Raw genomic sequence first — 14,406 nt, forward strand, 5'->3', positions numbered from 1 at the left:
GGGGAGGGGGAGAGAAGAGAGAGAGAGACAGAGACAGAGACAGAGAGAGAGAGACAGACTACACTGGGTTGGCTAATACCGCATCACGGCCTTAGGAGAAGGCAGTGGAAACTTCTAGGGGCAGGAAGGGGACATTGGTCACACTAGTCAGTATAGAATGAGGACACTGGGAAGAGAGGTGACCTTGTCCCTGTGTCCTGAGATTGTTGACAAATACATACAATAAAAGGGGCACTGGGGAAATGGCTCAGTCAGTAAAGCTGGTTCACAAGCAGGACTTCAGGTCCCCAGCACTCACGTAAAAAGCTGGGCACAGGGTACGCGTCTGTAATCCAAGAGAAGGTACAGGGGCTAGGGCAAAGGCAAGCAGACTCCCTATGCTTGCTGCCAGCCAGTCTACTCAGCTGGGAAGCGTTAAGTTCTGAGAGACCCTGTCTCAAAAGAACTAAGCTGGAGAACATTAGAGGAAGACATCTAATGTCTGCGACTTCTTCCACATGTGTGTTGTGTATGCTCTCACACGCATGCGCACATATGTGCTTGTGAACCTGCCTGCAGCACACATACCTTGGTCTGTCACATCCTTGCTGTATAACTGTAGGTCAGTTTCTTAGTCTCTCTGGGTGGCTCTCTCCTTCCTGCCTACTCAAGGACACTGTCCACCTGTCTTTACTACTTTCGACTACGTGGTCTCTAGATCTTTCCCATCAACTTGTACAAGCACACACATTTCAACAGTCTGTTTAAAACTCCTCTGTCTAGTTTAGACAACAAGTACTCTCTGAGATCTCAAAAGAGCTGGCCAGACCAGCTGTTGTCTCTTTGCCTCCAAAGCCCTACAGGCCTGAGTCACCACCGATGTCCTACCTGCTCTTAAATCCACTGGTCAAGCCTGGTCATCCTGCCTGGTTTTCCAGGCATGTTGAATGAGAAGCACTACACTCCTGGGCACACTGTCCTCTTGCTCTCGGTCTTCCCTGATTTTGTCTCCTCTGAACAGGAAACCCCAGTGCCTCCCAGCTAAGGCCCCTGGACCATCTTCTTTTCACTGCCATCCAGGTGGAGCTGGGCAAGTCTAAAAGTTTAGAGTCTGCCCACATGTGATCTCAACACTCAGGAGGCAGAGGCAGATCTGTGTGAGTTCGGGACCAGTCTGTGGGTGGGGAGGGGGATACACAGAGAGACCCTGTTTCACGAAGAAAAAGGAGGTGGGGGGAGGAGGAACCTGCCTGTAGCCGGCTCTCAAGTTCAGGTTTCCTTCCCAAGCTGCGGACTCCTTCTCACCATCCACAGTTGTTCTCCCAATCTCTCCCCCACCTCACCACGGGAGTCTCATGTAGCCTCTGCAGGCCTTGCACTTCTGCCTCTACCTCCCAAGTACTGAGATCGCAAAGGTACAGCATCAGCCCTGGTTCCACATCCTTTCCTGGCTTGCTATAGGCGTCTCAGTGCCTCCGATCCACTCATCCTACAGCGCCTGCTGCTGTAGCTACCCTGCCCAGGCAAGAGCTGGCTGCTGCTCCACTCCCATAAAGTCCCACTGTGTGCAAGGGTCCGACAGTTTCTTGAATGAAATCACCACTCCGTGCCAGAGTTACTATCGGAAGACCAAATAATGGTTCTCTGGAAGGAGGTAGGGAAGGAACAGGCACTGGGGAGACAGCTTGCATTCAGGGCCTCTGGAGCACACTGGCTAGAAGCCGCCAGGCAGAGCTGGCAAGGGACAGGTAGAGTGGAGAGAATTCAGCTAAAGCATCTAAGCCGGAACTAGAGAGATACCTCCCTGATCAGAGTTTCTCCCACTTAGTCCTAGCACTCAGGAGGCAGAGGCAGGAGGATCTCTGTGAGTTTGAGGTCAGCCTGGTCTACACAGAGAGTTCTAGGACAGCCAGGGTTGCATCGTGAGACCTTGTCTCTAAAAAGAGGTAGTTTTTTCAGAAGAGCAGGATTTGATTCCTAGCACCCATGGCTCATAGTCATCTGTAACAGCAGTTCCAGAGGCTCCTATGGAGGCCGAAAAATGCAGGCCCATTTCCACCTGTCTGATGGTCTGGCGATTGACAAGCACAGTTGCGGATCCCGACTCAGGAGGGGATTGCTCTGTTCTTTTGAAATTAAGATAGCTCCTTCTAGCAAGTCCATGCACTCCTGATGGGAGGTCAGGGTTGTGCAAACACACTTCTTCTTCTTCTTTACTATGAGGTCACCTAGGGAAGGCCGGTCTTCAGAATCTGTGACCTAGAACAGCTTTGTTACCCGAACAATAGAATGCTAATGACTTGATGTCTCAGAGTGATAGAGCCATTGACTGCCTGAGTTATCCTTTGTAGTATGTTAATAAAGTCTTTTATTACCCCCACCCTCTCCCACCCCAATTTATGTTGAATATAAAAGCTGTGGAAAAATAAATGGGGGTGAATTTTAGGATTTCAGTCACTGGAATGCCCTCCTGATACTTTCTATGGTTTCTGTCCTATTAATTTTTATACCTCTTTATATTCTTTACTTATATTTCTTCAATTCCCACGCCCCGACCCCGGTAAGAAATATTTTTGTCGAGGCCGGTCCTCGACAACAGGCTCCGATGGCCCCTTCTGGCCTCTTTAAGCACCATGCGTGCCAGTGTAGCACAGACATGCATGCAGGCAAAACATATAAATGAATAAAACAGAAATCAAGACTTGACTCCAGATTCTGGATCTTGGTGTCTGGGGGATGTACACAGTCTCTAAATATCTCCCTACTTCCTTCTGGCATCCACTGAGATATGTTTCCAGGGGACTCCCATTAAAGTACCAGTTCTGCATCCATCCTTATACCTACCTGCCATGCACAGTCCCACAGCTCCCTTGCACTTCTGTCCTCCACATTAGTCACTGCCACTTTTATCCCGTGTCACTCTGCCAGGAGGCTGCTCCAGTGAGCCAGGAGTGTCTGTCTGTCTTGTTCACTGCTCTATCTTACTTCTTATAATAGTTACTGCAACTCAGTAGGAATTCAAACTACATTCAAGAATAAATGGATCCTTAGTCACACACATTTGGGCACTCACCCTGTACCAGAGACTGTTCTGGACACTGTGTAGCACCCGACTTTGCCCATTTAATCCTCATAGCCACCTGCGAGGCAGCAGTGGTCCTCAGGACTGCCACTGGTTTTAGCATCATCCTCCCAGATACCAAAACACAAGGATGCTCTTGACCACTTACAAAATGACGCAGTCACTATGGGTAGCCCGGCACATACTCTTATTTTCCCGTCATTTCTCGAGTGCTTACACTGCCTAATACAATGTAAATGCCAGGGCAACAGTGGGCATCGTGTGTTCTTTAAAGACTAATGAGAGAAAAAGTCTGTGTACATCCTGAACATACAGGCTTTTTCTCTCTCTGGTACCTTCAACATGGGTTGTCAGGATGCAGAACCTGCAGGCCAAGTCTGTAAGCCATTTTGAGACAGGATTTCACTGTGTAAGACCAAGCTGGCCTTGCCTCTGCCTCCTACATGCTAGGGTTGAAAGCATTCACAACACACCCAGGTTTACAACCCATTTTTCACTGTTTTTAAGATTTATTTTATTTTACATGTATGAATGCTTTGCCTGTGTGTATGTATTCACACCGTATACATGCCTGGTGCCTGAGAAGATCAGAAGAGGGCACTGGATCCCCTGGATTCTGGAGTTACAGATAAATATGAACCACCATGTGGGTGGTGGGAACCAAACCCTGACCCTCTGCAAGAGTAACAAGTGATCTTAAGTGTTGAGCATCCCTCCAGACCTCTCCAAGTCCAATTTTATCTATCTCCCTATCTTTATTTTTCCTAGATGAAAACACAAAGTCTCGGGCCGAAGAGGCGGTCCAGTGGCTTAGAGTACTAGATACCTTTCCAGAGGGCCCACAACTGTCTGTCAGCCTAGCTACAGGGGATCCAGCACCCACTTCTGGCCTATCAGGGCACTCGTGTATACATAGATATATATGCAGTCAAAACACTCATACACACAAAATAAAAATAAACAAACCTTACAGCCACATATAGTTATCATGGGGTGACATCTGCCTGGCTCCAAAGCCTCGGCCATCACAAAAACAGAGAGTTCAAGTGGAGGAGCGACAGGGTCAAGGCCGAAGGACAAGAGTAGCAGAGAGCTGTGGAAGACCCTGCATAGCTCTCTAGCCCGCACTGTCCGGTCCACTTTCCTTGATTATGGGTATGCTCATGAGCAGCCCCGCAAAGCCATGCTGGCCACCGCTAGTCCTGCAAAGCCATGCTGGCCACCACTAGCCCCCCAAAGCCATGCTGGCCACCGCTAGCCTCCACTAGCCCCGCAAAGCCATGCTGGCCACCGCTGGCCTCCGCTAGCCCCCCAAAGCCATGCTGGCCACCACTAGCCCTTCAAAGCCATGCTGGCCACTGCTGACCACAGCACTGAAAATGAGTGGTGGTGAAGAAGTCCAGGCTTGTTCTGTTTTGTTTTTTAATTTAAGGATCCTCCCCCTACCCCACCCCCGTTTCTGTCTCTGTAGCTTAGGCTGGACTAGAACTTGCAATCCTCTTGCATCAACTTCCTATATGCTAGAATTGTACCATCAAGCACATCTAGAGATCACTTTTTCTCTTTCTTGAATTTTTGTAGATCAGGCTGACCTCAAACTCACAGAGATTCACGTGCCTCTGGCTCCTGAGTACCGGGCCTGGGGGAATATGCCACTATACATTAGCTTTTTAAAAAATTACATTTGTTTGTTTGTTTATGTGCATTAGCAAGCCACAGTACCCATGTGGAAGCCAGCGAAACAGCCCTTGGGAGTAATGCTACCTTCTGGGTCCCTGGATCATCAGGTTTGCTAGCAAGTGCTTTTCTCTCCTACTGAGCCATTCTACCTGCCCATTTGACTTTTCTATCAACTTAGACTGTAATAGCTACCAATGGCCACTGGCCCATCTGAGACAGTTTTAGCCCTTGATTCAATCTGGTGACTGGGTTTGTGGCGCTCAGGCCTGCAGGGACAGATGAAAGACCTGCAGAGGGAGGGAACATGTGTTTGCAGCCAGAACTCTGGGGTTACTTTGCTTATGTAACATAGCAAGGGCCACACTTGTTTACAGTCTGATGGGGGTCAGATGAGGCAGAGAACAGGCAGGCTCTTGCTGCCCTCGGGTCCCAGTCAGAGATGGTCCCTCTGTCTAGCTGCCTCCTGAGACAGTGTCCCTGGAGAGTTGGTACCCAGTGCTCAAGTCAGAGACTGAACCATCTCTCTCCAGGATTTGCTCTTGGCCATGTTCAGCATCCTTTTAGGGTGGAGTCTGAATGACGGATCTCATATAGTTCCCAAGGGCTTTAAAGAAAATCCAAAGTGTGTGCATCAGTGAATAAACAGGGGGGAGAGCCAAAGTGGGGAGAGGCTTCTGAGGGAGGGAGAGCCAAAGTGGGGAGAGGCTTCTGAGGGAGGGAGAGCCAAAGTGGGGAGAGGCTTCTGAGGGAGGGAGCGCCTTTACTTGGCTCTTCAACCATGTAGGCAAATGTTCTCAACCCTGTCAGTGAATCATGAGCAACAGTTTGATTTTTAAAAATCAAAATTTTTAAAAATCTAGAGTAAGCTCTCTGATATTCTGATACAAGCTCAATGAATGGTCAAGGATCAAGAATCGTCATTTTGGGTTGCGTATAGTGGTGCACAACTTTGATCCCAGCACTCAGGAAGCAGAGGCAGATGCAGGTGGATATCTGAATTCAGGGCTAGCCTGGTCTACATAGTGAGTTCCATGACAGCCAGGGTTATACAGAGAAACCTTACCTCACAACACCAAAACAACAACAATAACAACAACAAAGTTTTAATTGTCATTTTTACAAAAGTTCATCCTTCCTAGTCAAAATCCAAGGCTAGACAAAATAGTATTCTTCAGAAAAAAACATTGATAGGAGTGCAGGTGGGTTTTATGGACAGAAAGAGGAATTCCAAAAGGAATTCAGAAGTCGAGAGGTGGCTTAGATACTTAGGCCTCTATGCGGCTGTGTGTTTTCCTGCCCTGCAGAAGGAAAGGGAACTGAAGCCACCCATACCCAGACTGTCCTTAGCCAGCAGCCCCTAAAATGTTGACCTAGCAGAAGTCTCAATCCCAGGTGCTCCAGGACCTTACCTAGGTAGCAGGACACTTGAGGCATTCTGGCAGGCCCTAGCAGGGAGACTGAATCCCACCGATGGATTTCCCCTGTGAGCCAGCCCCAGCTGGCCTCACTTCTCCCAAGCCAAACATCTCAGTCATCTGCTCCACACTTCCTGTTTGATGCTTGTTTCTTGATTGTCACTCTGGTCTGTACTGAGCAAGTGTGGGTGTGGGAGACGGGCTGGTACTTCTCTGCATTTTCCTTCTGAGATGGGAGCTTTCACTTCCTCCCCAGACTCCCAGTTCTGCCTCCTAAAGGCTGTTCAGGTCAGAAGATACCCCACCCTTGGGGGTCCTTTCTGACCCACAGGAAAACAACTTGGGCCCCCAAGTGCCTTGTGACTCCCCAGGAACAAAGAGAAATGGTATGGTGCTGGGGTGGGCGGGGAAATAGAAACTGAGGCAGGCAGAGGGGCCCAATCCTCCTCTCCCAAGACCAGGACACAAGAGAAGGCCTCAGTCCTGCCAGGCACTGATGAGAGTGATGCTCGGCTTTCCCCAAATGCCCTCGGCTCTGTCTGCTGGTCTAGCTCAACAGTGAGGAGTATTTGGGACCTAGGGAATGCTGAATCGTGAAGGGCTGGGGATCCAACAACTGGCCTGACAGCTTCCCGACACACCTTCTGCACCTCAGGCTCCTCTCAAAGCTTTATGTCAATCCAGTAGAGGATTAAAAATATGTGTAGAGCCGCGTGCGGGTGTAACATGCCTTTAAATCCCAGCACTCAGGAGATGAAGACAGGAGAGACACAAGTTTGAGGCCAGTCTGGCCTAAAAAGAAAGAAAAAAATATAAGCAGTAGTGCCAAGCCGAGCATGTGTGAAGTTCTGCCTTTCAGAGAGAGACAGAGAGAGAGAGAGAGAGAGAGAGAGAGAGAGAGAGAGAGAGAGAGAGAGAGAGAACGAACTAACAGTATGTCCTCCACAAACAGTACAGTGGAAATCTCCCCAGTGACCCTTGACTCCATGTCCTCACCTCACAGAAGTCCTCAGCCCCTAAAATAACGAGTAGAGAGACAGTCGACCAGTTCCTCCAGAAGACACCAGGCAGGCCACTAGGCCTGAAGCCAGAGCCCACAGAAAGGCCTAGACCCTAGAGCCAGAGTGCCACGAAGAGGAGCCCTACCCTGTGCCTGGTCTACCCGCTTATCCGGAAGGGATGGGGCGGGGGCGGGTGCACAGCTCCAAAAGGTCCCACATCCCTTGCTGTCAGACTCACAGGATTGGGGTGGGGGTGGGTGTTGGCATTCTGCGTGCCAGGGCTAGTACTGGCTAAGGAGTGAGGCGGGAGCACCCGTGACTCAGACCCATGATGTCAGACCCTTCACAATCAGGTCACTGTCAATACACACGACACGACAAGCAGTGGCACTGAGAGTCAAGCGAGGTGCCACAGCTAAAGAGGATGGAGCTAGTGGCACAAAGAACTCTCCAGAGGGACTACTACTCCCCTAGGGCGCGCCCTTTGGGTATCTCCCTTCGGAGTGACCCGGGATGCAACTGACTAAGACACATGGGGACACTGGGAACCAGACACCAGAGTCAGGTTTCGGGAAAACACAGTCCTGTACACAGTCAGACTTTAGGCAACTGCCCAGACAGGAGCAGGCAGCCAAAGGTGCTAGACGCAGCAGGGGGCGCGCAAACCACCACCGCGTCCGCACAGGTGGGCCAGCCTCGGGCGGGCACCCTGTGTCCGCGTGGGCTCTCGCTGCCCACGGAACGAGCCCATGTCACACCCCCTCTGCCCGATCCAGGTTGTCTTACCCAGCGGGCGGCAGCTCCCGAGGACCAGCGCGACAGTGGGGGCGGCCAGCAGGGCGGCCAGCAGCGCGCAGCCGACGGCCAGCATGCTTCCTTCTGCGCCGGGCGGCTCGGCAGCCCGGACTGGAGGAGGAGGCCGAGGGAGGGGGACCGGGGGAGGGGACGGCTGGGGCACCGAGAGCTGTAGCCGTCCGCCTTGGGCTCCGCACTCAGCTCCGACTGCGAGCGAGCGCTCGGCCCGGCGCGGCTCAGCTCTGTGTGGCCGCGACTTCCCACTCGCACGTGACGCGGAGCAGCGGGCCGTCCTGGCAACCGCGAAACATTTGAGGAACCGGTGCAGAAGCTCCTCTTGGCAGCCCCGGCTCGCTGTTATGAAAGCCGGGCTGGATGGCGCAACCGCCCAGCGCTCCGGGCTACCAAAGGGGGTAACTCCTGCAGCCACGCCACACCTGAGCCCACCAGGGCCCCTCCCCAGCTCGTGACGCTGAGCGCGCAGGGGAAATAGCTCTTGGGGTTTAGGTTTTGCTTTCCTTAACAGAACTCTGGAGGTTAAGTGCCTCTGGCGGTTAAAGTAGAGCGCAGGGCAGCACCCACCTCCCCGTGCTTTCACAATCTCTATGGGGAGTCCGGAAAGACACAGACGTTTGCGTCGAGCCCAGAGGCTGTGATTTAATTGGTCTGATGGAAGATTTAGGCATCCGAGACCTATCTGAGGAAAACGCCCATTGAAGGCTGTTGCAGAAGCAGCCAAGGAGTGTGAGCTTTGGAGTCCGAAACAGAGACCTGGACCACCATCCTCAAGATTACAATTCTGAATCCGGGCGTCTCAGTTTTCTCACCTGTTAAGATAGAATTGTTGTTGTTGTTGTGTGTGTTGTTGTTTTTGCTTTGTTTTGTTTTACTTAGGCCCATGAAGATATTTTTTTAAAAGCCCATGATGAAGATGCCTGGAGACACCATCTCTAAGTACCTGAACCCCAAGTACTCAATGAGTCGGGCCTTGGCTTCCCTCTTGACTTGACTGGACAGAAGGGAACTGGCGCGTTGTATTTACCAGGACCGGCAAGGTTCCCCACAGAGCTTGAAGCCACGGGGACAGCTTCCCATGCAAATGTGGAGGGAAGAAAAAACAGTGGAAATAAAATTTAGACAAGAGGTCCCTGGACTTGCACCTGTGTGTTGTCATGTGCTCTTCCACTTTGGGCTTCAGACTAACTAGAGTCCATGGGGCAACTGGAACGGGTGTGTCCTGACTGAACCCCTAAATAAGACAGAAGGCAGGACAACATCCAATATGTAGGCCACAGACCTATGTATCCACACTGTCGGTGTGAACCACACTCAAGCAATGGCAGAACCAAATCCATGCCCAGGACAATGGGACTGGATTGGATGGCCCTTGTTTCAGTCATGTCCCCCTCTCCCTGTGGTGGTGCAAGTACTTGGGAAGCAGAGGCAGGTGGATATCTGTGAGTTCGAGGCCAGTCTGGTCTACACATGGAGACCCTGTCTTAAAAACAACGAAAAACGAACAAAGCCCAAGCAATCCTTCTCTCCCCACCGGTAGATGTGGGTTGCAGGTGGGTGTGGTGGCATGCCTGCCATGGTGGCATACTGGCCTGTAGTCCCAGCACTCTGGAGGCTGAAGCAGGAAGATCCAGAGTTCGAGGCAAGCGTAGTTGACACGCTCCCTATCTCAAAAATAAAATTAATTTCCAACAGGCTCTCTTGTGGTGGCCCCTTCCTTTTTGTGGGACATGGAGACCTGAAAATAATTGCGGAGAGACAAGTTGCTCATCTGAGGCAGGAAGGCTGCAGACTCTGCCAGCCCAGATAGGAAAGTATAACAAAGGAATGTTGAAGGCAAGAAGAAGCATCTCAGGAATGGCCTGACATCTGTGCCCAAGTGGCTTCCCCCTGTCTTGATCCTAGGAAGGGGTAGGGAGTGGGGGGCACTGTGTTCTACAGCCAAGCAGGTCTAGTGGTCTGCTGCTTGCTGGGTGTAGGATCTGGGCAAATTATCATTAATCTCCTTGAGCCTTACTGACTTCTAAAGGAAGATCTTGCAATATGTTTCAAAGCCAGGTAGGATAGCTCCTGCCTTTAATCCCAGCACTTGGGAGGCAGAGGCAAGCAGATCTCTGCGAGTTCGAAGACAACATGGTCTACATAGTGAGGTTGAGGTCATCCAGATGAGACCACCGTCACTTTCCCATTCTTTCCTGCACCAAAGCCATGCATGTACTTAAGTTACTACAGTGTTGTTCATGGCCTCTCATCTGCACATCTTGTTCAAGCTTTTCCTTTGGCCAGGCCCTCCCTCCCTTTGCCTTACACCTTACTCAGCCTTAACACTCACCTCCGACAGACGTGCTGGTGGATGCTTGTAATCCTAGCACTTAAGAGGCTGAAGGGGAAACATGGCAAGGCCAAGGCCAAGCTGAACAAGACCCTATTTAAGGGGGCTGGAGAAATGGCTCAGAGGTTAAAAGCATTGCCTGCTCTTCCAAAGGTCCTGAGTTCAATTCCCAGCAATCACATGGTGGCTCACAACCATCTGTAATGAGATCTGGTGCCCTCTTCTGGCCTGCAGACATACACACAGACAGAATACTGTATAAATAAATAAATAATTTTTTTTTTTTAAAGAAAAGACCCTATTTAGGAAAAAAAAAAAAAAAGCCAAGCATGGCTGTGAGCACATGTGTCTCCAATATTCAGGAGGAAGGGCGAGGATTTCCTCAAGTTTGAGGCCAACCTGATCTACATAGCCAGTAAAAAAGGAAGGAAGGAAAGAGAAAGAAAGAAAGAAAGAAAGAAAGAAAGAAAGAAAGAAAGGAAGGAAGGAAGGAAGAAAGAGTCAAGCCTGTGTTGGGGACTGTGGACCCTCAGACCCTGAATTTTCTATGACCCCTTGCCTGCTGGAGTGAACGGTTTGTTTTCCTGTGCTTGCAGGCTTGCAGCTGCTCTGAGCACAAGACCTTCATGAGTTCCTGATGGCAGGGGAGTGGTTTCTGGTGGACTTGCATCTGAAAAATCCCGACGTGGCCATTATTCAAGAAGAGCTCCATATAAGCTGCCTGGAACACAATAAAATTGGCATACTTGTTTCAAGAATGACCCATGTCCTGTGTGTTCTTTAATGTCCAGACCCTTGCCCAACCATGGTTCCAAGTGGTGCAGGCACCTCAAGCCTGGCTTTGGCTGTCTTCTCCAGAAAACGCCTGCCATCCGCAGGGTAAACTAGGTCCCAGGTCCCTGTGCTCCTACCAAGCCCCATGTGACTTTGTTTACCACCCTGCATCATTTCGCTGACCAGGGCCTAACACACTTTGTCCTAGGTGAGGAAAGAGATTCCTCAGGACTCTGAGCAGATCTCCTGTACGCCTGCCTGAACTCCACACTTAGTGGAGGTTCAGTTTGTGAGCCAGCATTCCAGGTTGATAGGGCAAACACTGATAAGCAGGGAAGAAAACACATTTGTGGATGTTAGCCTTGCTGACAACTCCCACAATCTCCCAACCTCCCACACCAGATCAGACTGAGTTACCAGCTCCTCTTGTGTGACTGCCAACCCCAGGAAGAGCCCCTGTTGGAGTTGTGGCAGAAACAGCAGGCAAATCTCAACTTGGGAATGGAGGCATCTGGCTTCCAGGAAGCAGCTGAGTGGCAGCCGCGGCTGAAGTACAGGGCATTCAGACAAGCCACTAGGGCTGCAGCAAAGCAATGGAAGACTTCGCATCTGAAACAGGCGCCTCTCTTGGCACATTCTCTCAAGAACACAACCAAACACCTTGGAAATTCTCAGCCCTAAGAGCTAGGAAGCATTGTTGCATGCCAAATAGGCTAAAAGAGTTATTTCACCTCTGTCAATTGTGGGCTGAGGTCTGGCCCAGGACTCTCACTGAGAGGAGAGAGGTCTCAGCAGACCCAGGACCAGCTTTGTCTACCCCATCACAGTAGACACTAATGGGCTGCACAGGCTGGAAGGGATTGTGCAGTGGCAGACTTGAGTTAGAAACACTTGCCTCTTCAGGTCCCCAGTATCAGTGTTGCTGCAGTTACCCTCCTTGTCCCCTAGAGGGAAAGGCCCTGGCGGACAACCAGCAAGTGAGCCCTCTCTTACCTTTGACCTGAATAGATTAACCTGCTTTTTAGGGACAGAACAGGACCACGGAGCCCAGGCAGGCTCAAACTTGCAGCCCTACCGCCGCCCCCTCCCCAGGGGTGGGACTTCAGGTTGCTCACCCCAGGTCTGGCTAACTAAGCTCCTTTGTAGTCATGGGCTCCACTTCTCTTGCTTTCTAGACAAGAAAACTGAGACCCCAGAGGTGAACTAAAGATGGCAAAGGGGACAGTGTGGACAACAGATGTAAGATCTCAGCTGTCCCGGCTGGAGGTGGGTGTGCTGTCTTCAGTGTTTTGTTTGTTGTTGTTGTTTTTTAGTTTTGTTGTTATTTGTTTATCTTTGCAACAGGTTCTCCTGTAGCTGAGGCTGGCTTTGAGCTCTTTGTTGTTGTTGCTTTTGTTTTTTCAAGAAACTAGCTCTTGTAGACCACGCTAGTCTTGAACTAACAGAGATCTGCCTCCCAAGTGCTGGGATTAAAGGCCTGCGTCCACCACTGTCCAGCCCTTCAACTCTTTTTGATTCAAGATCCTGCCTCCACTTGGCCCTGCTGGGGTAAGAAGTATGCATTACCACACCCTACTCCACCAGTTTTTTGTTTTTTAAATAAATCTCTTCCCCACGCCCCCCCTCCAGAACTGATCTGAGCTCTGATAAGAGCACACACTGACCTCCAGTCCAGGTCCATTCTCAGCTAGGGACAGTGTTTTCTCTGTCACAGGGACCAGATGGTACCAGGGAACTGTCCCCCTGGTATCTGATGCTGCAGTCGGCCCCTGCACAGGAGGTACAGCTTCTCTGGGGTTTCTCCCCCGAGGGGATGTGTAGACAAACATGGGGGCAGTACCCCATAAGCAGAGGAGCTCCAAGTGCCTGCCGAGGAGACTCAAGCTTGCAGTGGAGGCTGCAGCCTTCTCAGCAATCTTGACCCATATTCTACAGCCGAGGCCATGCCAGAGATGGGGCTGCTAAGACCTTTCTCAAAAAGAAGTTATAAGCATCCCCACATAACATAGAATGTTATGTTGTTATAAAGATCCTCCCATAATAATTATAGAATGTTATGTTGTTATAAAGATCCTCCCATAATAATTTCAGAATGTTATGTTGTTACCATTTTATTTTGTTTAAAACAGGGTCTCACTATGTAGCTGGATGACCTGGACTGTTAAGGTTTTAGCTGCAGCAAAGCATCGCACTTAAGCATAGATGAACTTACTGCTCAAGCAGAACTTGCTTGTAGATTTCCCCTACCTCATAAAGGGCCAAATATTCTGGCTACACAGTGAGACCCTATCTTAGAAAACAACAACAAGCCGGGCAGTGGGGTCTCACACCTTTAATCCCAGTATTCGGGAAGCAGAGGCAGGCAGATCTCTGTGAGTTGGAGGCCAGCATAGTTTACAGAGTGAGTTTCAGGACAGCCAAGGCTACAGAGAAACCCTGTTTTTAAAAACAAACAAACAAACAAACCAACAACAACAAAGGAACGCCAGACACGTCCTCACACCTGTAACCCTAGCCCTTGAGAGTAAGAAACAAGAGGTCACTGAGGCAAACAGATCTTCCTTCTGCTTCCAGCCTGAGTTCTTTCCTTTCTGTCTCTCTCCCAAAGAGGTAGCCGCTGCCATGGCTCCTCTCCTCTCCCTCCTTCCTCTCCCTCCCTCCTCTCTTTCTCTCTCTCTGCCTCTTTCTCCTCATCCCCCTTCTTCCTTCCTTCCTTTCCCCTTTCCTTTCCATAGCCCTCTAAATAAACATCCAACCTCACTCTGCATGGCATGCCTATCTGTCTCTGACTCTCACCCACCCAGCTTCCGGCCTAGGACTTGCTGCTCCTCATGGCCCACTGTGTCCACTCGGGGAACTGCAGCACCATTTTATTTTTACCATAACACTAGGGACGTCACACACCTCATAAACTTAGTAAGCCTTACTTTCCTGTCTGCCAAGTGGAAATCGTAAGGGCTCTTCCCTTCATGGACGTGCTGTAAGGAGTCTCTAGAAAATGACTGGAAACATGGCCAGCTCAACCCTGGCATCATTCAACAAACGTTCAATTAATGCCAGCCGGAATAAATACAGAATAAATAAAGTAATTAAAAAAACCATCCCAGCAAACAGCAGCAGCTGGGTGACATTTACTCTCTAGTTTTTCCTTATCAGCTGAAATCCCCCTTGTAGGAAAAAAACCCTTTATTTTCTAATATTTATTTATGAATTTTTGAGATGAGGTGTTATATAACCAAGACTGGCCTTGAATTCACAGTGTGGTTGTGGATGACTTCAAACTCCTCATCTCCCAGTTTCCACTTTCCAAACAGTGTTTTTTTTTTTTTTTTT

General features: G+C 50.1%; 1 protein-coding gene and 1 pseudogene across 1 annotated transcript in view; both read right to left on the bottom strand.

Moving 5' to 3' along the window:
• Positions 1–8,329, bottom strand: part of Il6r (interleukin 6 receptor) — a 47,249-nt gene extending 38,920 nt beyond the window's left edge. Inside the window, exon 1 of the mRNA XM_013353821.2 lies at positions 7,944–8,329. Within this exon, the coding sequence (XP_013209275.1) occupies positions 7,944–8,028 (85 nt within the window). The 5' untranslated portion in view covers positions 8,029–8,329. The remainder of the gene's footprint in view (positions 1–7,943) is intronic.
• Positions 8,330–8,546: 217 nt separating this feature from the next.
• The window catches only part of LOC101988497, a 21,255-nt pseudogene continuing 15,395 nt past the window's right edge, over positions 8,547–14,406 (bottom strand).

Source organism: Microtus ochrogaster, unplaced genomic scaffold (assembly GCF_000317375.1).
Source record: "Microtus ochrogaster isolate Prairie Vole_2 unplaced genomic scaffold, MicOch1.0 UNK16, whole genome shotgun sequence".
NCBI classification, from domain to species: Eukaryota; Metazoa; Chordata; class Mammalia; order Rodentia; family Cricetidae; genus Microtus; species Microtus ochrogaster.